The sequence below is a fragment of the Myxine glutinosa genome, chromosome 6 (assembly GCF_964187855.1).
Source record: "Myxine glutinosa chromosome 6, kmMyxGlut1.1, whole genome shotgun sequence".
In the NCBI taxonomy this organism is placed as follows: domain Eukaryota; kingdom Metazoa; phylum Chordata; class Myxini; order Myxiniformes; family Myxinidae; genus Myxine; species Myxine glutinosa.
The window spans coordinates 142,123,718-142,148,410 of record NC_136266.1 but is presented as its reverse complement, the minus strand read 5'-3'; the positions used below and the strand labels follow the sequence as shown (position 1 = coordinate 142,148,410).

The following is a 24,693-nucleotide window of genomic DNA, read 5'->3' as shown; positions in this document are numbered from 1 at the left end:
CTGGAGGGAAGAGTGGGATTGAAGGGAGTGGGGGAGTTTGTTCCAGAGGCGGGAGAAAAGGGGAATGAAAGAGTGAAGGTGAGCAGAGAACCTAGATTTTGGCAGTTTAACCATAAGAGGGTTGCTGGCAGATCTAGTACGACCTGTATGAATATTTGGGGGCCAGAGCACAGAGAGAGCTGGGGGAGCAAGGACGGAGAGGAGTCAGGAGAAGACAGAAAGACCACCAACCTGCCTGCGGTGAGTGAGTGAAAAGCCCTCGGAGTAAGCTTCATCACAGGAGATTCCAATGCTTCTGAAAGCTTTGGCTTCAACAGCGTGAAGCCGAGCTAGGTGTGAGGCAGGAGCACCGGCCCAGAGGGGGGAACAGTATTCCATTGAGCTGCGGATGAAAGCCTTGTATGTGGTGAGGAGCTCAGGTTTGCCAAGGAAGGACTTCGCACGACGGAGGATGCCCAGTCGGCGACTGGCTTTGGAGGCCAGCTTGGAAATGTGGTTTTCCCAAGAAAGATCATGGCAGATAGTGAGTCCCAAAAGCTTGAGCGACAGAACTTCTTGGACAGGATTGTTGAGAAAGTAGATGGGAGGGTTGTCCAGTCGATCTTTTCGGAGAGACATAGTAAGAGTGTGAGATTTGTCAGGATTGAAAGACATGTTCCACTTGTTTGACCAGTCTGTGATTTTGTCCAGGTCTGCAGAGAGTTAGGAGGCTGTAGGCTGCCGATCTGAGGGATGAGGAATGGAGCGGCAGATAGTGGAGTCATCAGCAAAGAGATAGAGAGGATTTTCCAGAGAGTCAGAGAGATCATTGATGAAGACCAGAAAAAGCACAGGGCCCAGAACACTACCTTGGGGAACTCCAGCCTGAACAGGAAGGGGCGGATGAGAGAAATCCATTCAGGGCCACATGTTGACTACGACCAGAGAGGAAGTCCGCAAGCCAAGCGTGGAGATTTCCATGGATACCATAGGAGGAGAGTTTGGTGGCAGAGCTGGGTGCCAGAGCGTATCAAAGGCACGTGATATGTCGAGGGAGACGGCTCTGATTTCCCATTTAGGATTGAGGACATCCATCCATTGTTGAGACAGCAGAAGCAACATGTCCAGAGTAGAATGACCTGGTCTGAATCCAAATTGATGATCCGAGATCAAGCCATTGGAGAAGAGAAAGGATTTGATATCCGAAGCAATGATGGATTCCATGACTTTGCTGATAATTGGAAGCAGGCTGATTGGTCTGTAGTTGCAAGGATCTGTTTTTGCACATTTTGTGTGTAAAGCGGTAATGTTTGCTGATTTCCAAGATGCTGGTAGATGACCTTGAGCAAAAGAGAGGGTGAAAAGAACAGAGAGGGGGTGAGGTAGAGCGGAAGAGCAGGATTTTAGGACCTGTGGGCTGATGCCGCCTGGTCCGGTCCAGTTGCAGAATCAGAGTCGAGGTTTGACAAAAACTTCTCCACCTTGACAGGAGAGAAGGACACAGAGTCCAGGAGCAGTTGGGTTCCACTGGGTAAGGTGGGAACAGAGAGAGATGGGTTTGGGACACAGGATTTTGAGGCAAACACAGAGTTTGGATCCAAATATGAGAATATTTTATTGAGTGATTCTTCACCATTGAGTAATAGGGCCTAAAGCGATATATAATATAGCACAATATCTCAAAAACTTTTGGATGGATTCGGACAAAACTTGGTGGACAGGTTGGGTGTGTGCCAAGGAAGCATTTATTCAGTTTTGGGGAAGATCTGGATGCGAATCTGGATGTGAGGTTGTTTTTTATTTTGAAGTGATTATTCAACAATGAGAGATGGGGCCAAAAACGATATATTGCACAATATTTCCAAAGGTTGTGAATGAGTTATGACAAAACGAGGTGGATGAGTTGGTTAGGTGACAAGAACAAGTGGATTCGATTTTGGCTCAGATCCGAATCCAGATCCGGCCTATCAGTGGGATATAAAACGTAAACTGTTCAGCCTGGCGAAGGTATGCACCCGACCGAATGCCGTTCTAGTATTTCAATTAAATTATATATTATTGCCCTTCAAGTCGAAAATATTTGGCCGAATACTCAGTCAAACGTACCTCTTTAAAAACACTGCATTTAAAGATTGATGCATCATACTTGGTGTGTAATGCTATTAAGGCTTACCTATACAGTCACGTGAAAAAGTAAGTACACCCAATGTAAAGTTTTGACTTTTTCAACATATTTCAACATACAGCTATTTGATCTTCATTTCAACAATATTGATAGTTAAAGGTGATATAATATAACAAATATCATGAAATATTTACATTTTGTAGTCCATTGTATAATTTAAATAAACATAAATGCAAATTTCACATGTGGAAAAAGTAAGTACACCCCTACATTTATCACTACTTCAAATACCTAAAATTAGAATCAGGTGCACCAGCTCAGGTGCAAATGATTAGAACATCGTTAGAGAGGATCTTGGAGGAACATGTCATTTAAATCTCAGACATTTCGTTTCGTTTGCTCTTTGTTGTTGAAGTGTGCGGCGTCACTATGGCTAGATCAAAAGAGCTCTCTGAGGCCTTCAGAAAGAAGTTTATAGATGCCTACGAGTCTGGTAAGGGATTTAAAAAGATCTCCAAACAAAATGAAATCAATCATTCGACTGTCCGGAAGATCATCTACAAGTGGAGAAGATTCCAAACAACTGCCAACTTGTTCAGGCCAGGCCACCCCAGCAAGTTCAGCCCGAGAGCAGACCGCAAGATGCTGAAAGAAGTCTCTAAGAACCCCAGAATGTCATCATGGGACCTACAGGTAGCTTTGGCCACTGTTGATGTCAAAGTGCACGAGTGTACCATGAGAAAGAGGCTGCACAAATTTGATCTACATGGGAGGTGTGCCAGGAGGAAACATTTGCTGTCGAGAAAGAACATCAGGGCAAGACTAAAGTTTGCCAATGAACACCTCGGCAAAGACCAGCACTTCTGGAACAATGTGCTCTGGAGAGATGAGTGAAAGGTGGAGCTATTTGGGCACAGTACCAGAAGACATGTTTGGCGAAAACCAAAGACAGCATTTGACCACAAGAACCTGATACCAACTGTAAAGCATGGTGGTGGAAATATTATGGTTTGGGGCAGCTTTGCTGCATCAGGGCCTGGGCAGCTCACCATCATAGAATCCACTATGAATTCTTCATTGCACCAGAGGGTGCTTGAGGATAATGTGAGGCCATCTGTCGGAGAGTTGAAGCTCAACCGAAGGTGGACCTTGCAACATGGCAATGACTCTAAACATACCAGTAAATCCACCAAGGAATGGCTGAAAAGAAAGAAATGGAGGGTTCTGGAATGGCCAAGTCAAAGCCCGGATCTAAATCCCATCGAGATGTTGTGGGGGGATTTGAAACGAGCTGTGCATGCAAGAAATCCCTCAAACATCGCACAGCTGGAAGAATTCTGCATGGAGGAGTGGGGAAAAATTTCTCCCAGTCGATGTCAGAGACTGGTAGACAGTTATGAGAAACGCCTACTTGAGGTTGTTTCTGCCAAAGGGGGCAATACCACCTATTAGAGCCAAGGGTGTACTTACTTTTTCCACATGTGAAATTTGTATTTATGTTTATTTAAATTATACAATGGACTACAAAATGTAAATGTTTCATGATATTTGTTATATTATATCACCTTTATCTATCAATATTGTTGAAATGAAGATCAAATAGCTGTATGTTGAAATATGTTGAAAAAGTCAAAACTTTACATGGGGTGTACTTACTTTTTCACGTGACTGTAAGTGATAAAATCCAGTAGGTCTTTGAGGTGTATTTCTCATAATAATGGGTTAGCCTGTTAGTGTTCCCATCTTAACCCCTGGCTCATGATGCTAGACTAGAGAACGCAGGTTTAAATCACATTTATCGCATGTGGTTTGCCCATTGTCCACCAATGTCTTTGTCCTGTGTACTATATTGTTTATGTATAAGTTCCTCCTTGAGCCTCAGATCACTGTTTTCTGTTTAAATAAATAAATATATTGTGTAGGGAAATTTTTCTGAAGGACAATTGCACTTAATGAGGCTCTTTATAGTTTATCATTGAACGAGTAATAATATTGTGTATGTTCAATACGCTCAAAACATGGCCAGCACATTCATACTGGAAGCTGAATAAGCATACCCTCTCACAAAGAGACCCTGTGACTGCACACCGTTTGTGGCAGAAACAATCAATGCATTCAGTATATTATATACTGTCAAGACGGGGAGAAAAAATACTACTTTCATTCCAGCAACACCACATCCTGATCTCTAACCCCATCCCCAGCATCAAACGCAGGCCTTCCTCTTTAACCTCTGCATGCAGCCCCCATCCACGGCCAATGACAAGTACTCCCTGTTGGTATAGTCCACGGACTAGAGCTAGACCCATGACCCCCAATTAGGGCCATGAAGCACAGATGCACAAAATGGAAAGCCTGTGATTTATTGCCACCAAAGAATTCCTGGCACTGGTGACCCCACGCACAGCCGTACTACACCGTTGTCCCATTCCGACCTATTCGAACCATGATCCTTGCTACACTAGATATTTTGTTGCATAGAGAATGTAGCAATGCATTTGAATCTGGGGCTAATGCCTTATTTTTATTTTTATTTTTTTTGTATGCAAGGTCGAGGCTCGTGTAAGAGCTAACATCAATCATCATTTGTAACATAAATCACAAAAAAGACAAAACATAAAACATGATAAAGGGAGCGAGAGAACAAGATGGAGAGCAGGAACATTGGGAGATCTGTGGGAGGGAGAGGGCTTGGGGGGAGGAGGCATGGGAAGGGGGGAGAGGTAAAAAAAACAACTCGTGGACACACCAAGGGCTTCCAGGAAAGAAGTTGGTATTTCAAAAAAGTGGATATGGGGTGAATTAGCGGGGGTAGAAAAGATCAAGGTTTTGGATGGGGGAAGATTAATATAGATGGTGGTGAACATCCGTTTTAAAGACCTGGAGGGAGGAGTGGGATTGAGGAGAGTGAGGGAGTTTGTTCCAGAGGCGGGAGAAAAGAGGAATGAAGGAGTGAAGGTGAGCAGAGAGTCTTGATTTTGGCAGTTTAACCATAAGCCTTTTCTGTGTATAAGCATGGCTTCTCATTGGTCAGTTGTTCATAATAGCTAGGCCCACCCCTGTCTACCCTTATTTGTGTATGGTTCTTTGGCTGAGAGGGCCATGCTAGATCGTTGGTCTTACGTTCTTTATGAAGAAAAACTGGGTGTTTAACCAAGTGAATTCCTTTATGAGATGCAGCTAAACACAGCAATCTTGATCCCATTACATTCGAAGGAAAGTTACGGGGTGGGATTGCTTGGGAATTTTGCAGTTTGTCTTTGAAAAAAGGAAACCCCAAGCATTGTTGAGGTTGGTTGGCCAATCTACCCAAAGGGAATATATGAGCTCGTGGTCTTCATCAACAACCGTCATGACAGAAGTTCTGCAACTTTCAAAATGGCAGAACTTCTACCGTGAGCTATTTCAATGTGGAAGCGTTTAAAAAATGGTTCTTTTCTCGAAACCTCACTTCACGCACTTTGTTGGTGACATTAAAAAGCAAAGGAAATATTTTCCCTTAAATTTCAGATCTTGACTCGAGATGCTGACAGTGCAGAGTATCACGGACCATCGCTTGCTGTTCTTGGCAGAAAATTCCATACCCATATACAATCCTGAGATTGTTGGCCTGTGCAGTGCTTTTTCTTGCTGCTGTAGGGATAGCACGTGTGCCTCTTTGCCTGCTGACCCTCTTGCCGATCCCACCAAAGATAAAAACTCCCTTTCAAAGAAAAAAAAAACACATTAGTGCATTATTGTTTTAGTTGAATAAAAACAATAACTTTTTTGAATTGGTGCTATTTTTATTTATAGTAAAAAACGTTGTTTTGGCCTTCATTTGATAAGCGCAACTGGCGTTCGGCTACCGGCATGTTTTCCTTCTGTCCCAGCTCAAGAAGTTCAGCTTAGAAAGCAATAAAGGCGAGTGACTGATACACGCAATAAAGACTGAGCGAGGAGGTTTGTCGTTCGGCTACAGGAGGCCGACCGAGCATTCCCCAAGCAGCCAAACTGCCTTGACTTCCTGTTTTGTTCGACCGGCTAGCACAATGGCCAATTTGTTGTCTCGCTGCGCGTCAAACGGGCGGTGATCAATTTCCCTCCCCTGTACCTTGCGCAGAGTTATTGCGGCAGATAACGAACACTGATGAATGGTTATGGAAACACACCACCATCCTGCAGAGCTCCACACGAGGAAGTGTGACGTCAATAATGGCCTCTTATGTACTGGACAAGAGTCGGATATTTTTGGTTGGTGGGGGATTGGAGGAGAAGGGAAGAGGAGAAACACTTACGAATGCACAAAAAAACGTTTATTGCAAAGAAAAATCCATTCCAATTCTTCACTCACCCCCCTCTCCCCGCCCCCCCTACCTGTGGAACTGTCTTGAAGCTTGTATCCCTTCTGTCATCTAAGGGGTCAGCTCATCCTCATATTACATCAACTTCTATAACCACCTTGAAGCTTTTCAACTCTTCCTATTTTTTTATTTAACTCTTCTTCCATCAGTTCTTGGCCGATAGGATGGCCGAGCGGTACGCACACTCGCCTCTAAGCTGTCTAGCCCGGGTTTGATTTCCAAACCAGCTACAAACTGTCATGCCGGTGTCGCACACACAAGGTGAATCGTCAATGTGGATCATCAATCGTCAATGTCCCTCGGATAGAAGTTAAACCGGGCCTCCCATCTCCCGGCATTAGTCGGTGGACGTTAAAGATCCTACGGTGTCCTTAGCGAAGAGTAGCTCAGTATCACCATCACCGGCACATTGAACAAATGACAAATTCCTGACATAACGACGGTGGGGCAGGCAATGGCAAACCACCCAGTATAACCATTGCCAAGAACCAGCTTCGGGAGCACCGGCGCTCCGTAACATCAGAATCAGAATATCAGTCGTTCCATCTACTTCATCTTCCTTTTGGTCGAGTCGATGGAAGGACTTTAGTAGAATGATCATGTCAGGTGAATTATAATTCAACTACACCAGGCTATGCAATACCCTTGACAGCTACGACAAAACTTCAGCCAATGCCTTGACGTACCAGTACCAGATGGAGGTGTGCGCTTTTGCATCTCGTGTGCTTTTAGACATTCGTTCGAGCAAGACGTTTTGAATAACCAGAGATCGCTTGGATCAAGGCCGTCCTTGATGTTCGGAGGATTTTTTGCAAACAATGTATCTCTTTACTTCATAATTTCCATTGCCTTTTTCAGAGCCACTCATGGTGGCAGGTGCACGATGAGGCACTGTGTGCTCGCACCAATGTACCATGCCACATTGTGTTATGCTGTGTTGACAGGCCTGGGTGATCAAAATGCATCATTACGGAGGCACATTTGAAGATCCATCAAATTGTGCATCGGTGATAATGCATTGCAATCTATTCCAGTGCTGGTGTTTAGTCGAGTGGTTAAACATCTGTTTCTTTCTCCACCAGCTGGAGTGGGTTCAAATCCTATGGCTTCTCACCTTGATAACCTATTCATGGCGACATTGATAACCTACGATTCACTATTCATTCACATGGGTTGAAAGAGGCATTTGGCCAATAGTGAACCACAACATCCTTGATAGCCCATCCCCTGCGCGGGATGGGGTTTTGTAATCACTGGTGTGTGTGTGTGTGTGTGTGTGTGTGTGTGTGTGTGTGTGTGTGTGTGTGTGTGTGTGTGTGTGTGTGTGTGTGTGTGTGTCACTCTCTCTGGGCCGTAACTTTTTTTTTCACCATTTGATCAGCTATTATCATCAAATTTTCACCAAAACTTCATTATGATAATACGGAGAAGGCAAATTAATAACCTTTTCAAAAGGTCAAAGGTCAGCGTCACATAAAATCATCAATTTTAATCCAATTGACCTGAAATTTCAATTTACCATTTGAGTTTTGTCATCAAATTTTCAACAAAGCTTTATTTTGATAATATGGAGAAGCCAAATTAATAATTTGGTAGAAAGGTCAACATCACATAAAATCATCAATTTTCATCAGAATGACCTTGAAGTTTAAAGAATTTGCATATTGGGTCACTAAAAACTGAACTATTTTGATGGTTCACAAATCAAAAGTTACAATGCGATTGTTTTTTTTTTCGATCAAAAGGTCAAACGTCAAAGTTGCATAAAATCATCAATTTTCATTTTGAATTTTTTTTATTGTTTTCGTTATTTTGATCATACGGAAGAAGAAGAAGAGGAAGGAGATGTCTGAAAAACGACGCAGACAGGCTTTGCATTTTCTGATGCTTTCCAATTTGTCTTTATTACACACTTTTATTGTCCCCCGTCGCAGCGCGGAGCGAAAGGGGGACTATGGTTTTCCCCTCCGTCCGTGTGTGCGTACGTCCGTCCGTACGTGCATCCGTGCGTGCGTGCGTAAGCGAAAGACCGAATTCGAATTTGGTGTGTGGGTGCAACCGACGTCAAAATCCCAGATGGCCGCCACCATATACATGTCTGAACCTTGTGAGCGAAATATCTTGAAATATAAACGAACTACTAACTTCTAATCTTGTGTGTGGGTGTATCTACGCATAAGGGAGAACGCTATTGAAAATTAGGTCGCCACGTCAAATCCAAGATGGCCGCCACCATGTACGTCTGAACCTTGTGAGCGAAATATCTTGAAAAATAAGCGAAGTACCAACGTCTAATCGTGTGTGTGGGTGTATCTAGGCATATGGAAGAACGCTATTGAAAATTGGGTCGCCACATCAACATCCAAGATGGCCGCCGCCATGTACGTCTGAACCTTGTGAGCGAAATATCTTGAAAAATAAACGAACTACTAACTTCTAATCTTGTGTGTGGGTGTATCTACGCATAAGGGAGAACGCTATTGAAAATTGGGTCCCCACGTTAAAATCCAAGATGGCCGCCTTGCATCTTCCACTTTGTCACCTCACATCACTTCAACGACGGGGGACCTAGGCGTAACGCTTGTTTAACTTCATCTGAACTTTGTTTGTTTGTCCCGTTTCAAATGTTTAAGCCGTTCATTTTCTAGGTTCCATACGTCCTGTCGAGCTGAAATTTGGCTCACGGTACTCTTTTCTGGTACATTTTCATTTATCAAAGTTTAATTTAAAAAAACAAAACAATTTAATTAAAATATATATATATTAAAATAAAAAAGAAATTTGGTTTAAAACTTAAAAAAAAAGGTGTGTTGCCCTAAAACATGTTTATACATTTATTTGTTTCAACCTTATAACATTTACAACTACAGAGTTCATAGAACACGATACCCTGCACAGCACTGTACTTCAATATTAATATAATAATGATTTTAACGATCGTTTAAAAAATCCTGAAGTTTAGTGCTGTTGATGTAGTCCAGAAACAGTCTCGAATATCACCCTTGTGCACCACACCCATCGAACCTTTATTTAAATTGAAGTACTGCAAACTGGATGTTCCTGGAAGTATTATGAAGGCCATTTGTGTTCTATTGTGTTCAAGTACATCATTTAATTTAAATTTTTTAGAAGATATCACCTGCCACAAAGCCTTTAAGGCCACTCAAGGTGGGGGCTAAATAAAATAAAGATTGTAAAAGTCGGATAAATAAATTAATTACAGGTGTTACTGCTGTTGACGCAGTGTTTATTACACCACCCTATCTAACACATTGCATTGGATATTTATGCTTGTTGTTTGTGTCCTTTATAATGTCCTGAAAAAAAAGTTTACTGTTTGGAATGATTTAAAACTGTGTTTGACTCCCAGACAGGCAGACAGCGTATAATTATTATCTCACCCCTCTGCACACGTACGATTGGCATGATTTCTAAGCCAAACTACGGTAAAAGGACAAATTTGTCTTCCTATTAATGTTCTGATTTGTGATCAAAATATCATATTCAATTTAAATAAGTTGTTCCTCTATCATAAACTGATGACCATAAACTGATAGGACAGATGGACGGACTGACATGAACCAATTGCTTCACCCTGCTTTTCGCTTCGTGTGTGCGGGGTAATAATCATAGTTTACTGCGAGTCTACAACCAGTCCAAGTTTTATAACTGCAACGCAATGTTGCGATGACATCATGACAATGATTTCTGGTAAATGAATCACAACAAATATTATGACGTCATTAAAACTGGCAGTTCATTGTTTGCACTATTCCAGTTATGTGCAGGCATAGACCAACCTAGCATAGTTTGTGTGATATACACCCTGTGCCTGAATATAATGTAACCTGAGGGGCCCATGACGTTGCCTCTCTGAGTTGGAGGTGCAGCTTGAACAGACATGGAAGCAGAGTCTGCATATTGTGTCATTAATGGGAGCCAAATGTGGTTTCTTTTCCCGATGATTTGCTAAGGCATGCAGGTTTCCTGCCAAAAGATTGTTAAAAAGAAAGTTACTGTTTCCTCAGCAAAATGAATTTGAACAACTGAGTCACACTTACATTCAGAACAAGTCACATCACAACGTGTGAGATTAGAAGGGGGACAATTGAACAATCATGATATGGAAATATAATACTAATGAACTTTGTTAATTATTTAATATCTTTCTTGTTGGCCAATCATTGCAACTTTTCCAATACACTTTAGGCAGACTCAGTGGCAGAAATGGCTGACAGGATGGCCAAGAAGTACACATGTTCTCCTCCAAGCTGTCTAGCCTGGGTTGGAATCCCGACCCATCTATAAACTATCATCCCAGTGTTTCACAGACTGGGTGAATCATCAATGTGTGTGCCATCCCTCTGATTGGCGTTAAACCTGGCGTACCGTCTACAGACATTAGTTGATGGACGTCATAGATCCCCACGGTGTCCTTGGGGAATGAGTCCAGAATGAGCTTAAATCCATGGCAGCTTACCTTACGGAGAACATCTAAGGAAGGTTTACGAAAAGATATGATGAGGGCCAATCTTGTCCGTACCATCCAAAACGACTCCAGCCCGAGTGTGTTCTATCGCAGTGGACTGCACCTTTGTGTGGGCAGAGAGCAGATACAGCAAACACCTGGATCCTCTTCTGCCTCCTGCAATGTCAACTATCACTGAGACACTACAAGATAACACCCCTACCTCGGTTGCCTGTGCTCGCAAGCATACCTTCACCTGACATGCGAAGGCAGTGCAGAACAATCCACGAATATCAACGTACCCGGTCCAATCCAAATACCCCTATCCATGAAAAGTTGCAAAACTTACATATCTGACATCTCAAGTCACGCAAGTCATTCCGGAGCACAGCCAGGACCCTCACTAACTTGGGATTTGATGTCCCAAGAGCAATGATGATGGCTCTAGGGAAATACCAACATCTCTATCAAATACCTGATTTCCAACGCAACAGGAATGCCTCCTGGATTCCATCTTCCCCGAAAATAATGGTCCACATTAAAACCGATTTACGCATCCTGTGCTCAGACGACTTACCATCTGCAAAAATATAAAAACCAAGGAAAGCCCAGCATGCAACTGTGGGAACCCTGACCAAGCCGTGGACCATATCGTTATCCAGTGCGAATTGCAAAAAATTTCAACGACTGCGTTGGAGCAATCCAAGAAGCTGCAACTGATGCCACCATAAAACCTGCACTTGGATTTACGAGTTGCTATCCATCAATTATCTCATGCAATGAGAAGAATGTAGCCATCATCATACCCGGCACATCGGACTTAAATACCTGGCAAGAAGGTGCCTTCTTGACACTACAAAAATGAAGAGTTGTTAGGGAAGGTTGCATTTTCAAAATGGTCTTCAGTTCCTCTATGATTGGCAAGCAAACTCATGAAATACGCACTGGAGAAAATAAAACTAATCTGGCTTTACCACCTAATTTCAGGAAATAGTAAACCAACATTAACTCTACCGGACTACTATTTTTGAAAAAAGAAGGTGTTATTTATGAATAAGGATGCCATTGAAATGGTGAAATGATGAAAACTGCATTGCACCAAAAAAATGTGGCTGCAAGCTCAGGGATCATGTAGGGGTGTACTTACTTTTTCCACATGCGAAACTAGCATTTATGTTTATTTAAATTATACAATGGACGACAAAATGTAAATGTTTCATGATATTTGTTATATTATATCACCTTAATCTATCAATATTGTTGAAATGAAGATTAAATAGCTGTATGTTGAAATATGTTGAAAAAGTCAAAACTTTACATGGGGTGTACTTACTTTTTCACGTGACTGTAGGCGTTTACGGGTCTTCCAACAACAGCACTTATAGGCCTTAGGCTTCATGCCTTCATGGCTCACCTTCAGGCCGCGTTGGACAAATTAGCCCAGGTTTCTTAATACAGTAGTATTGTTTTCGTAATAATAATAATAATAATAGCGTCAATACTAATAGTATAGTAAATATAATCGTAACACTGCAATCCCTTTGTCGTTATTGCAAAGTTTCTAGATTGAAGCGGTATATGGTTGGTTCATTGTTACCTCAAAACATAGAATAAACTAATTCTGGGATTAGCCGGTATTGTGCGTGTGTCTCGTGGTGAAAAGAGTCCTTAAGTTTTGCAGCTTTGTTTTTCATTTATTTTCATTCATATTTAAATTTAGCAAATGAGGGAGTTCCAATGCTTCAATATGGATTAATAATGACTGTCCAGACACTTTGAACTTCCTGCATCGCACGATTCGGTGCTAGGGTTCTGCCTCTGAGGCCTACATGGTTCTGCAGTGACCCGATTGTCTCGGTGCCGGCGAGGTGCACCCTCCCGTGCCAGCATTTTGTGATGTTCGGGTACATGACCTTTCGGGCCGCTCTTGCAGTGGCGAGGAGGTTTCTGGCGGTGGGTTTCATCGGCGGGGTTTTGAGCAAGGATCTTGATGTAAGGATGCCTGAAAATTTGCGAGTCGTGAGTGGTGCCATATTCTTGGCTCTGCATTTTTCCTTTGTGCCTGTGCTGTCCTTGGGCTGCTGGCTAGATGGGAACTGCCCTGGATTTCTCCGGATTCGGCTCCTGGCTGCACACCTGGCTCTGTGTTGCACACCTGGCTCTCCGTTGCGCACCTGGCTCTCCGTTGCGCACCTGGCTCTCCGTTGCGCACCTGGCTCTCCGTTGCGCACCTGGCTCTCCGTTGCGCACATGGCTCTCCGTTGCGCACATGGCTCTCCGTTGCGCACCTGGCTCTTCGTTGCGCACCTGGCTCTCCGTTGTGCACCTGGCTCTCCGTTGCGCACCTGGCTCTCCGTTGCGCACCTGGCTCTGTGTTGCATGCTTCCCTTTGGTTTTGTCAGTGACATTTTGGATCTGCCTTGGCATCACAAATGGGCACTCCCTTCCTGCCACGGCTGCTCTCCCTCTGCTCATGACTTAAGCTGCTCACCGTCAGGCCCACCACTGTGCTCATTCCTGCACCCCTCTGCCTACTGCTTGGGACTTCTCCGTGTTTTTCTGCACAAACACTGTGGATGTCGCCGGAGTTGTGGGATGGAGGTCGGGGAGATGGTCAATGTCGCAGCCTCCATGGCTTCTTCGGTCTGGTTAAACCTCATGGGGAGGCTTGGTACAGCTTTATTTATTAATTTTTCTCGCTACACTTCATGGTGCCTTTTTTGTGCACCACTGGGTCTACTCTAACACAATTTATTGTTTTGATCTACTTCAGTTTTTGATATTTAAATTGCAATACTTTGTATTGCCTTTCATATTTTCCTTCTGGCCTTTTTGTGTTGAAATAATTAATATTGGTTTATGCATTTTATAACTTGTTTTTATTACTTTATTTTCTGTTAATTTCATTTTCCACACATGGCAGGCAATTGCTAACACATTTTGTTGGTCTCTCTCTTCACAGATTCCGGTGTTAGTTCTCAAGATGGCACAATGCCTTGCTCAGAGATTAAAGACCATGACCTGCTCATCGGTGCTTCCCCAACAGCCATGAGTGGCAGGAGTCCTGCCAGTCATATCCCCCACGTTGGTCAGAAATCTCAACCTATTTCAAGGGACTTTTCCGCAAGCAATCCGACTTCAAAGGATACCTACCTTCATCTTGAGGTCCAGCGTACCTGCTTCAGGCCGCATTCAAGGAACCACAAGTCGGGAGGATCATCGAAAGATCATATGAGCAGACCTTTGTCACCATTGCCGATTGATTTTCAGCATGCATGCATAAAGCAGGAACGCCCACTATCACCACAGCCCTTGGTGCCAAGCCAAACCGCCACACAGGATTTGACTTTACTACAAGCTCATCCAGGAAAATCCAGACCCCTGTCCCCCCATTTAATCCACAACCGCTGTTGCAAGTCGCAGACACCAGTTCCTTCTTTAAACATAAACCAGCAAGCATCCGGTCGGCACTCAGCCCCGCTTCAAGAAACACGTTCCACAACTCACCCACACCACAAGAGGCGAGGACTACCCTTGGCATCCAACCATCTCCCAGTATCAGGCCTACAAGCATCAACTGACTCTCTGAATCGTCAGAGCTCCGACTCATCCCAGGAGCATCCAAATACAAATTTAGCCTGTGGTATTCCCAGACAAGGCCAACTGCCTTCTGGCAGAAAGACTCCAGTACAGCACTTCAGATCACAAATCTACCATTGTGGTGACCCACAGATTTCAGAATATTCCAATCACCAGCATTCACTGGAGTCCCCACCACCACTATGTGGAGTCAGGCCTCAGTTCCCTCAGCCCGTTGACCCAAGGCGGCCTTTGTCTCCAATCCCCAGCAATATTCAAAGACCAGTGCTTCCGACTGTGAGCCAAAACAGGCCCACCCTGTTATCTCGTGTTAATCGACCAATGTCTCCAACTCCTCGTGATATTCAAAGGCCTCTGTCTCCAATACCTTGTGAGCACCCGAGGTCAAAAGACATTCTTAGGCCTTTGTCCCCACATGAAAGAACAACTTCATCTCATATTCAAAGAAGCACTCCTCAAAGACCTTTGTCTTCACTACAAGCTAATGGCCAGAGGTCACTATCCCCTCCACCCGCCGGGCACCACCGGATGATGTCCCCAACAACTGTTGACCACTCTCGACCTTGCTCTCCACTTTCAGGGAAGCATCAACCATTCCCCTCCTATGTTAATAACTATCAGCGGCCTTTGTCGCCCCCACCCTCATATCCACACCACTTCTGTTCTCCTTCTCCTCTTGACGTGCACCGACCCTCATCTCCAGGTCCATTGCAGACGAATGAGAGTAAAATGTGCAAAAATAATTCTGATCGAGTGCCAAACTATCCGGAACCTTTATCACCATGTTCTTTCAATGGGCAGAAGCACCAGTCTCCACTGTCATGCACACAAAGGCTACCCCTACCACAGCCCTGCCATTATCAGAGTTCTTCACCCCATTTCTGCTCTGAACAATATCCATTTCCATTGATTCATTCAGGACCTATAATGACCACACCTCAAATACATGGCCATACACAGAAACCTTCTGGAATTCATTCTCATGAATTCAGAGGGCTTTATCCAGAAAATAATCCCGATCACCAATTTCACTATGTGCAGCCAATGCCAGCTACTAGAGGCAACCCTTGCAGTTGTCTTCAGGCTGTAAATCCATGCATGAACTCGAGTCATAATACAACGTCACATCAGGATTATGGCCAAAAAACACCTCGAACTGTGACATCTATTCCCATTCCTGCCATGCCGCTGTTCTCAAATTGCCCTCGGCTTACTGCTGGAAAGGCCAAAACAGACTTATCACATAACATTCCTTCTTGCTCGAATTCTGATAATAATGTCTCAGGACAGGACAGCACCCACTTACCTGATGCAATACTTCTGCACATTTTTTCATTCTTGCCAACTGACAGCCTTTGCCGCTGTGCCCGGGTCTGTCATCGCTGGTACCAGCTGGCATGGGACCCAAACCTCTGGCACCGGGTGCACCTTGGGTGAGTGTTAAAATATTTTCTTGTGATATATGCACTTCTTCATGAACCTTAAGATACAAGTTAATGTAGACAAGAAAAAATGCACCGCCATCCGAATAATGCGAACATGAAACATGTGAACCACCTGGTCCATTTGTTTACAGTGCAGAAGTTGCTGACCAGACAGCCACAACAATCTAAGGTAGCAAGCAGTGCAACCTGGTGTCAAGAAACCTACAAGAACACCAGACCTCTTACTGTCCACAGTCCAGGCAGGAATTTGGAATTTGTTCAGGATGCCGGTGATAATTCTGTGGGATCTTTGAGATCCACCAACTAATGCTGGCAGAAGGGACACCCAAACTGTGACATTAAAAGTCTTCAAAACCTTGGCAGAAGACTTCTTGCAGGTTGCTTGACGCGAGGTTGCATTGCCTGCTATCTTAGAGCATGGTTGCTTACTCGCCAGCTGCTTCTGCTCCGTAAACAAATTGACCTGGGTATCCTTCATGAAGTGTAAGTGAGCTGTCGTTGGCATCTTGAACACATTCCAAATTCATGCAACTTCAGTCGAGCATCCTGTGTTGGAGTGGCGACTGGTGACCCCTCCAGGACTTGCAACCCTACCGAAAGAAACTGCTTCGGCAGAACCGACAATTTGTATAAAGCAGGATACATGAGAGAATTAATAAATGCATTTGGTGGAATTGAGGGGTATTGGATATAAATGACTATGATTGTCAGTGGTTTTTGTTCAGGGAAGCAAGATCCCTTATATTAATTACATGTTAAATACTATTTATGATAGCAAGGACATTGCTGTGTTGTCTTGTCTGATCCCTAATTTCAAGTATGTATTCTAGTCCAGAGCTGGATGTAGACTGGGCGCTGATGGCTATAACGGAACGGTTATGCCGTGAAACACCTTCGGTGTGCCTGGCACTTGAACAACTTCTGTTGAACGGGGCGCCTGGGCCCAGTGACGCAGGCCTGCTTGCTGTGGCTCAGCGTTGCCCTGAGCTGCGACATCTTGAACTTGCTGGTTGTACACGCATAACCAACCAAGGCCTGCTTGAGGTCGTGACGTGCTGCCCAAACCTTGAGCACCTTGACGTATCTGGTGAGTTTCAGCCTGAAAGAAGTCATTGAGAAGCTGGACAAATGTTTCCTTGTGAATGGATAACATTTTTTTGGTATATCGAGGCAAGCCTCATGGAAGAGCTAGAACACTGAATGTATCAGGATGTAAAAGAACAAAAGGAACAGTAAAGAGAGAGAGAGAGGGGTGAAACACCAACAGCAGTAATGAAGGACAAAATATAGTGAAACTCAGTCAAATAATGGGTGTGGTGAAGAATGAGGGGTAGAGGAGGAAGCATGGGGTGGACAAGATAGATATGGAAGGAAACTCTCAGTAAGGAAAAAAACTGGAAATTTTGAAGGAGATGGGCTTGGGGGTTAGGGAGTTAATGGGGGTAGAAAAGATCCTAGTTTCAGATAGGGGATGATCTGAGATGGTGGTGAACAGCTGTTTTGAAAACCCAAAGGGAAGAATGAAATTGAAGAGAATGAGGAGGTTAAGAGGATGCAGGGGGGGGGGGGGGGCTTTGAGTGGATGGGGTGAGAAAGCTTTCAGGGATGGGGTGAGGAGAAAGCATTGAGAGGGATTCAGAAAGAGGGGACATTAAGTGAAGGGATGCTGATTTCAAATTCTCAAATTGGACAAACGTAGGTAAAGATCATGGGATGTGTGGTAAGAATTTTGGTTGAAGGCATGAAAAGGTGGTTCGGTAGTTGCAGGAGGAGGTGGTGGACCAAGCGCTTAGCTGACAGACAGCTTTAGAAAATAATATTTGTGAATAATATTAAGAAGAAGAAGAGGAAGGGGAAGAAGAACCAGAATAATAAGAATATATCGTGGTGAAGAAGAAGAACATGTGGTGTACTCCATATGGAGAAATCAAATTGCAAAGATCCCATCCTTATGGAAGAAGGAAAGAAGAAGAAAGCATTTATATTCAATGAAGATTCATCCACCACTGTAAAGCACCAAAGCTACCAAACCAAACCAAACCAAACCAAACCAAACCAAACCAAACCAAAGCTTTAGTTGTAAAGCAACCAAAGTAAAGATCCAAAGCACCACTGGATTCAGTTTGGAGATAGCCAGAAAATTGTGGAGGGAGAATTGAGTAGAGGGAGTACAGATAGAAGGAAAGTCTAGTGGGATGAGATCGTTATGGAGTGAAAAAAAATTCTTGTTTGTTTTTATATTTTTTTCAAGCAAGGAGGGGAAATTGATAATGTTGAGGTGGTAGAAAGTAAAATATTTGGGAAGAAAGAAGCAAAATGCAGGACACAGCGACAAAGGAGAAACATAATTTTCACATTGGTGATCCGAGGAGTCGGCCTTGAACAACACAACAACAAATTAGACAAATACATCACAATAAGGTACGGTTTAACATGGAAAATTGGATGGAAACACAAACAACAACACTGGGACGAAGATATAGCAGAAAAATACGACAAATCCGGGTTGAAAAACTTAGCTTTAAATTTAATGAGGTGGAAGTGGCAGCTGCAGATCCCCGAACCGGAATTTGACATCACTTACCTCCAAAATGGTGCCGACTGTTGTCATTGCTTCGCCTAACTTGGCCTGCTTTTACATCGCAACCCACAGATTGCCCAGAGATCTCCTGTGTGAGCATTACACCCGAGGCTTCATGCCACGCCTGCCTTCTTCGTGGTCGCCATCTCTCAATTCGCCACCTCGACATGTCTGGCTGTTCCGGCCTTTCTGACGATGGCTTACTCGCCGTCGCGCTGCACTGTCCAGGACTTTTGCACCTTTACCTACGCCGCTGCACTAACCTTTCAGACGCTGGACTTTCTTCGGTGGCTCGGCATTGCCCAGCGCTGCGCGAGCTCAGCCTTTGCGATTGCCCCGTGATAACCGATGTAGGCTTGCGTGAAGTTGCGTTGGGGCTGGGCCTGAGTTTGCGCTACCTCAGCCTGGCACATTGTAGCCGCCTCAGCGACGCCGGACTTCGGTACCTCGCCCGCCACTGCCCTGGCCTTCGCTACCTCAATGCGCGAGGCCTTCCGGGCCTCACGGATCAAGGATTGGAATTTCTGGGCAGAGGTTGCCCTCGACTACGCAGTCTGGACGTGGGTCGCTGTTCACTCGTGACTGATGCGGGCCTCGAAGCAATAGCCAAGGGATGCTCGGGCCTGAAGAGGCTGAGTATGCGAGATTGCTGTGGGGTTACTGGCAGCGGCCTCCGAAGTGTTGCGATGCATTGTCCAGAACTTCAGCTGCTGAGCGTGCAAGGCTGCCGATTGCCTGCTGATGCTTTACGTTGTGTGCAGCGACGCTGTCGCCGATGTACCATTGAACATACCAGTCCTGGATATGTCTGAGTGCCTCTGGCTTTTTATATATTCACTATACATAGTCATTCACTATACATAGTCATTCACTATACATAGTCATTTAATCCCTGGTGTTGGGCTAGCGGCTAGGGTGCCGGCTTAGGATACCAAGGATCCTGGGTTCGAATCCCGGTCGATCGCCGAATTAACGCCAGGGGGGTTGACTCAGCCTGTCATTCCTTCCGAGGTCGGCAAATTGAGTACCAGTTCACTGGTAATTCCCTGTTTGTCGTTAAAGGCGGCAAAAAGGATTGGCGTCAGGAAGGGCATCCGGCCGTAAAACATTGCTTCAAATAGGGGACCGAAAAACAACAACAACCACAGTTCCCGAAAAAGGCCAACCCCCGCTTTGTGGGGAAAAATGGCCTCTAAAGGTGGTTTTTATACATAGTCAGCACTTGTATATGACGCAGGAATATTTTGTACATCCACAAGCCGAGCAGCATGTTGGAATTTTAAAAACTCATTACATCGATAGGCTTAAAGTTATGGCCTATGTTTCTCTGTATTGTTCGAAAGCATTGCTGTGATATCTCAAGCCTCTCTGGTTCTGCGCACAATACCGCAATTTGCCTAATCACAAGTAACTCGGGTACTGTTTGTCTTTTGGCTTTGGGATATTGGATTTCAATTTTTTTTTTTTGATCAATTGGGCATTAACGACACAGTGATCTCAGCACATTCTGTTAGATACGTCTGATTTTTCAGTTAGATATGTCTCCGTTTTCTCTCTGTTTCCTTTCTTCCTCCTTTTCACTTCACTTTGTATTCTTTCTTTTCCCCTTTTTTCTGTATTATGCTTTGACTTCTTCGTCCTATTTGAACTCTGCTTCAATCTTTCCCTCCACCACCGAAGGTGGATGGATGTTATGTTTTTACACCTGTCTGTTTGTTCGTTTGTCTGTGAACAAGATATCTCAAAAGGTTGTGGACGGATTCGGACGAAATTTGGCGGAGACGTAGTGTATATGACAAGGACGAAATGCTTAGATTTTGGTGAAGGTCCGGATCCGGATCCGGCTACTAGAATTTTTCAAGTGATTCTTCACCATTGGGAGATGGGGCTAAAAACGATACATAGCAGGATATCTCAAAAAGTTGTCGACGAATTTGGACGAAACTTTCTGGAGAGGTTGGGTGTGTGACAATAACTAATTGATTCGATTTTGATGAAGATCTGAATATGGATTTGGATACGAGATTTATTTAATTTTCAAGCGATTCTTCACCATTGAGAGATCGGGCGAAAAGCGAAATATTACATATTTAAAAAAGTTATGGACGAGTTATGACTAAACTTGGTGGACGAGTTTGTTCGGGTTACAAGAACAAGCCGATTAGATTTTGGTTCAGGTCCGAATCCAGATCCGGCCTATCAGTGGGATACAAATCATAAACTGTTTAGCCTGGTGGAGGTGTGCTCTCTACTGAGTGTCGTTCTAGTTTTTCCAGCAATGGTATTCCTTTTGTTTGCTAGCCTTGTCATCATGGCGTTCTAAGTTGGATTTTTATAGCTGAATTCTAGCTATGACTGCATTAGTTTTGTTAGGAACCAATTTTGGCTTTCTGATGAAGAGCGACAAAGTTATTCAAGCTCTTGCTGATGTAACATTTTGCAAATCCATGTGACCATTGCTTACTGTCTCTTTTGGGTGACATGCACATGCACTCTCACTCACTCTGTGTGTATGTCTGTCTGTCTGTCTTCTCGTGTTCGTTCTCTTCTCTTCTCTTCTCTTCTCTTCTCTTCTCTTCTCTTCTCTTCTCTTCTCCTCTCCTCTCCTCTCCTCTCCCCTCTCTCTCTCTCTCTCTCTCTCTCTCTCTCTCTCTCTCTCTCTCTCTCTCTCTCTCTCTCTCTCTCTCTCTCTCTCTCTCTCTCTCTCTCATCTGCTTGCAGTAGTCTCAACATTTCTTGAGTTATCGGCAAGCACTTTGTAATTTGCACCGTTTTTATAACTCCTTCTCCTCCCTGCCCCCCAGATGGGAAAAAACTGCCTTAATAACCCTATTAAAATGCTTTGTTTGTCTTGCTTAAGAACAGAGTTAGCGCTCTGCGAGCCCGGAAAGTGCCACGCATGGCTCTGTGCCAACCTAGCTTTCCATGTCAATTATCAAGAGGACAACCAGAGTCTGCACTGAAAGCCAAGGTGCTGATAACATTCGCTTGTCCCAGAGCACTGATAACATTCAGTTATCCCAGTTGGAGCACTTAATTATTGCTCAGGGCTTTCAACTTGCTTACGATCTTACCCAGTGAGTTTGAAAGCTACGATGCACACCAACTCCTGCTGCGAATGTTTGGTTGTTGTTGAATTTGATTGCACACAAGTCCATAAATGAATCAGGATTTTGGTCTTCTCCCCATTTATTCTGACAGTGTAGATCATGTCATATTATTATTATGTTAAGAGACATAGGCAGCGTGTGACACAACTCATGGGTGATGAGGAACTACTACACAGTGTGCATGCAGCTGTGCGTAGCATCCATGCTTGCCAAGGCATAGTCCTCTAAAGCAAGCCTGGCTCCCATGGCAATTCCCATGCACTAACGATTACCGTCTGCCGTCAAGGCTGCTGTTGGCCCTCCAAGGTTGAGCAGCTGCTGCTTGTTTGCAAACTTCCCCCCTCTGCACTGCTGCCACCATCAGGCGATTCCAAACTTGACATCACTATGCTCACGACTACCAACGACTGTGCTGAGGCCTTCGCTGTCCTCGTGCAGGGCATTTGCAGCCCTAGGTGCTTCCTCCTTTTTAATTCTACAACTCTAAACTACTTTCATGGCAAGTCTGCCCATTTTTCCCAACTTCTGCTTTAGCCCATCTTTTGCACATTCAAGGATGTAGAACTTCTGTCTCTTTTGTGGTTGTGGTCAAAGATATCGAACGATATTTTACACTGCTGGGATATATTGATCCCCGCATGGCTCAAGCTAAGCACTTTTCCAAACGGAATATTTTTTTGGGAATCTTAAGGCAGAAACACTAAGTGCTTATCAGACATGAAATCCCTCCACTGAAACCAATTGTAAACTGTGTGAGACCGCTTTCAAAGTGACCCAGCTCAAATTGGCAAAGCCTCCGCTGTTGCTCATTTATAAAGCTTCTTTTATACTTTTCTCGTTTGTGCGTGTGAAGTTTTATCCATTGGTGAAAAGGGGATGTTAAAAGAAGCAAGGCAGAGTATTTTAACATTTTCGGTTCAACTATAGTGTTTATATTCGAAGCATTGTACGAATTTATTATTTACCCAGTTTCACTGCTTATATAAAGTTGATATTTGCCTTCTGATGTTCTTGCCTAAAGGAAACTTTTGTACAGCATTGCGAAAATTGTATGTGAACATGTAATGTACAAATGCACAGAAATGCCTTCCAAGAATTGTACCCTACACATTCCTTTGGAATAGTTTTGGCATTTGTTGATGACATTTACGAGAAAGGTTCAGTAAAAGTAATTGTTCTCATATTCTGGTTGCGTTGTGCAAGAGGTCCAGAAAACACTTCAATTCAACAACAGTAAATGTTATTTATGAATGGAAAACTTAAAACACAGAAATATACAACAACAACAACAACAACAACAACAACAACAACAACAGGCATTTTAAGGCCATTTTCCCTGCGAGAGCGGGGGTTAGCCTTGTGGGCCCCATGACGATCTTATCCATTTTGCCCTATTTTCTGCATCTCCCCTTGTTAACCCCCTTGCCCACATTTCTTCTTCGACCATCTTTAGCCAAGTCTTTCTCGGTCTTCCCCGTCCTCTACTTCCTTCAACATTCATTTCCATCACCCTTCTCAACCAGTCACTTTCATCCTTCCTCAACACATAACCAAACCATCTCAACCTGTACCTCTTCACAGCATCAATCACAGGCTCTATTCCCATCATCTTTCGCAATTCATCATTTGTCTTCCTCTCTCAACGATACTCCGCACATCCACCGAACCATTTGCATTTTCACCCTTTCCAGCCTTCATTGGTGCTGGACGTTCATGACCCATGTCTCGCTTCCATAAATCATAACACTTCTCACACATGCAGCATACACCTTTCCCTTCAGCTTCAACGACACTCACCTCCTCAGCAGCACGCCACTCAGTTCCCGAAACTTCTTCCATGCACATCTCGCTCCAGCAACCGTTGCCGAGTCTGATCCACCTTCTCCATTCAGCATGTCTCCGAGGTAGCAAAATGTTTTCACACCTTCCAGCTTCACGCCGTCTCCAAGATCCAACTCAACATTTCCTCCATCTGCAGCTCACTCTGTGCACACCTTACATTTGAATGTAGCTGCCACACTGGTTAATGACCCTCTCAGACCACTACATTTTTGATGAACCCACTCAGCGCACATTGTACATTGAATGGAGTTCACTCCAACACCCTTCCTACACACAGCACAGGGCCACTTCCCAGTTCTTTCCACCTCACCACATGCTTTACCACTTGCCATCACCTTCGTTTTTCCGATATTCACCTTCAGACCTTTTGTCTCCATACATTCCTTCCACTTATTCATCTTTTCCTTCAGTCCGTCCATACTTTCCGCAATCAACATCAGATCATCTGCATACAACAACTCCCACGGTAAACCCTCCTTTACGTTCTGAGCCAGCACCTCCATCACAGCTACAAATAGTAGTGGACTTAGTACCGACATATACATACGTGTACCAGCATAAACAAATATACATACGTTTTATTGTTACCCTCGCCAGAGTAGAGGGTATTGCATTGGAGTCCATTTGTCTGTCTGTCCGCACAGAATAAATATGATTTTCTCTGCAACCGTTGGTCAGATTGACAGGAAAATTTCACCATAGGTGCAGCTCCACCTGTATAATTTTTATAATGATAATTATGACATCATAGGTCACGTGGTTCGGCCGCCATTTTGGAAAAAACGAAAAACTTTGCACCTCTATACCTCCAAAAGCGCTGAATATAAAAAATCGAGACATGGCTCATTGTAAAAAAACTCTCCATGGGGAATAAAATATGTTAATGATGTAATAGGTGCCTCCATTATGACGTCATAATTTGACAAGTACAAAACATCATCCGGTCAAGATGAAATTTATTGAGCATAATCTAGGAATAAATTAGTGGAGAAAAAAAAATAATGCTGACGTCATTGATCACCTGGTTCGGGCGCCATATTTGTTTTAACACAAAAGCTTCAAAAACCACTGAAAATACATCCTGGCAAGGGTTTGCAATCTCTGATCCCTTGACATATCACGTGCCTTCAATATGGTCTGGCACCCAGCTCTGCTCACCAAACTCTCCTCCTATGGTATCCATGGAAATCTCCATGCATG

The 24,693-nt window shown here is 43.9% G+C and overlaps 1 protein-coding gene across 1 annotated transcript in view; it reads left to right on the top strand.

Moving 5' to 3' along the window:
• LOC137417957 (uncharacterized) overlaps positions 1-24,160 on the top strand; it is a 193,961-nt gene extending 169,801 nt beyond the window's left edge. Inside the window, exons 3-5 of the mRNA XM_068103904.2 lie at positions 13,878-15,948; positions 16,791-17,047; positions 18,614-24,160. Of these exons, the coding sequence (XP_067960005.2) occupies positions 13,878-15,948; positions 16,791-17,047; positions 18,614-19,353 (3,068 nt within the window). The 3' untranslated portion in view covers positions 19,354-24,160. The remainder of the gene's footprint in view (positions 1-13,877; positions 15,949-16,790; positions 17,048-18,613) is intronic.
• Positions 24,161-24,693: the final 533 nt, after the last annotated feature.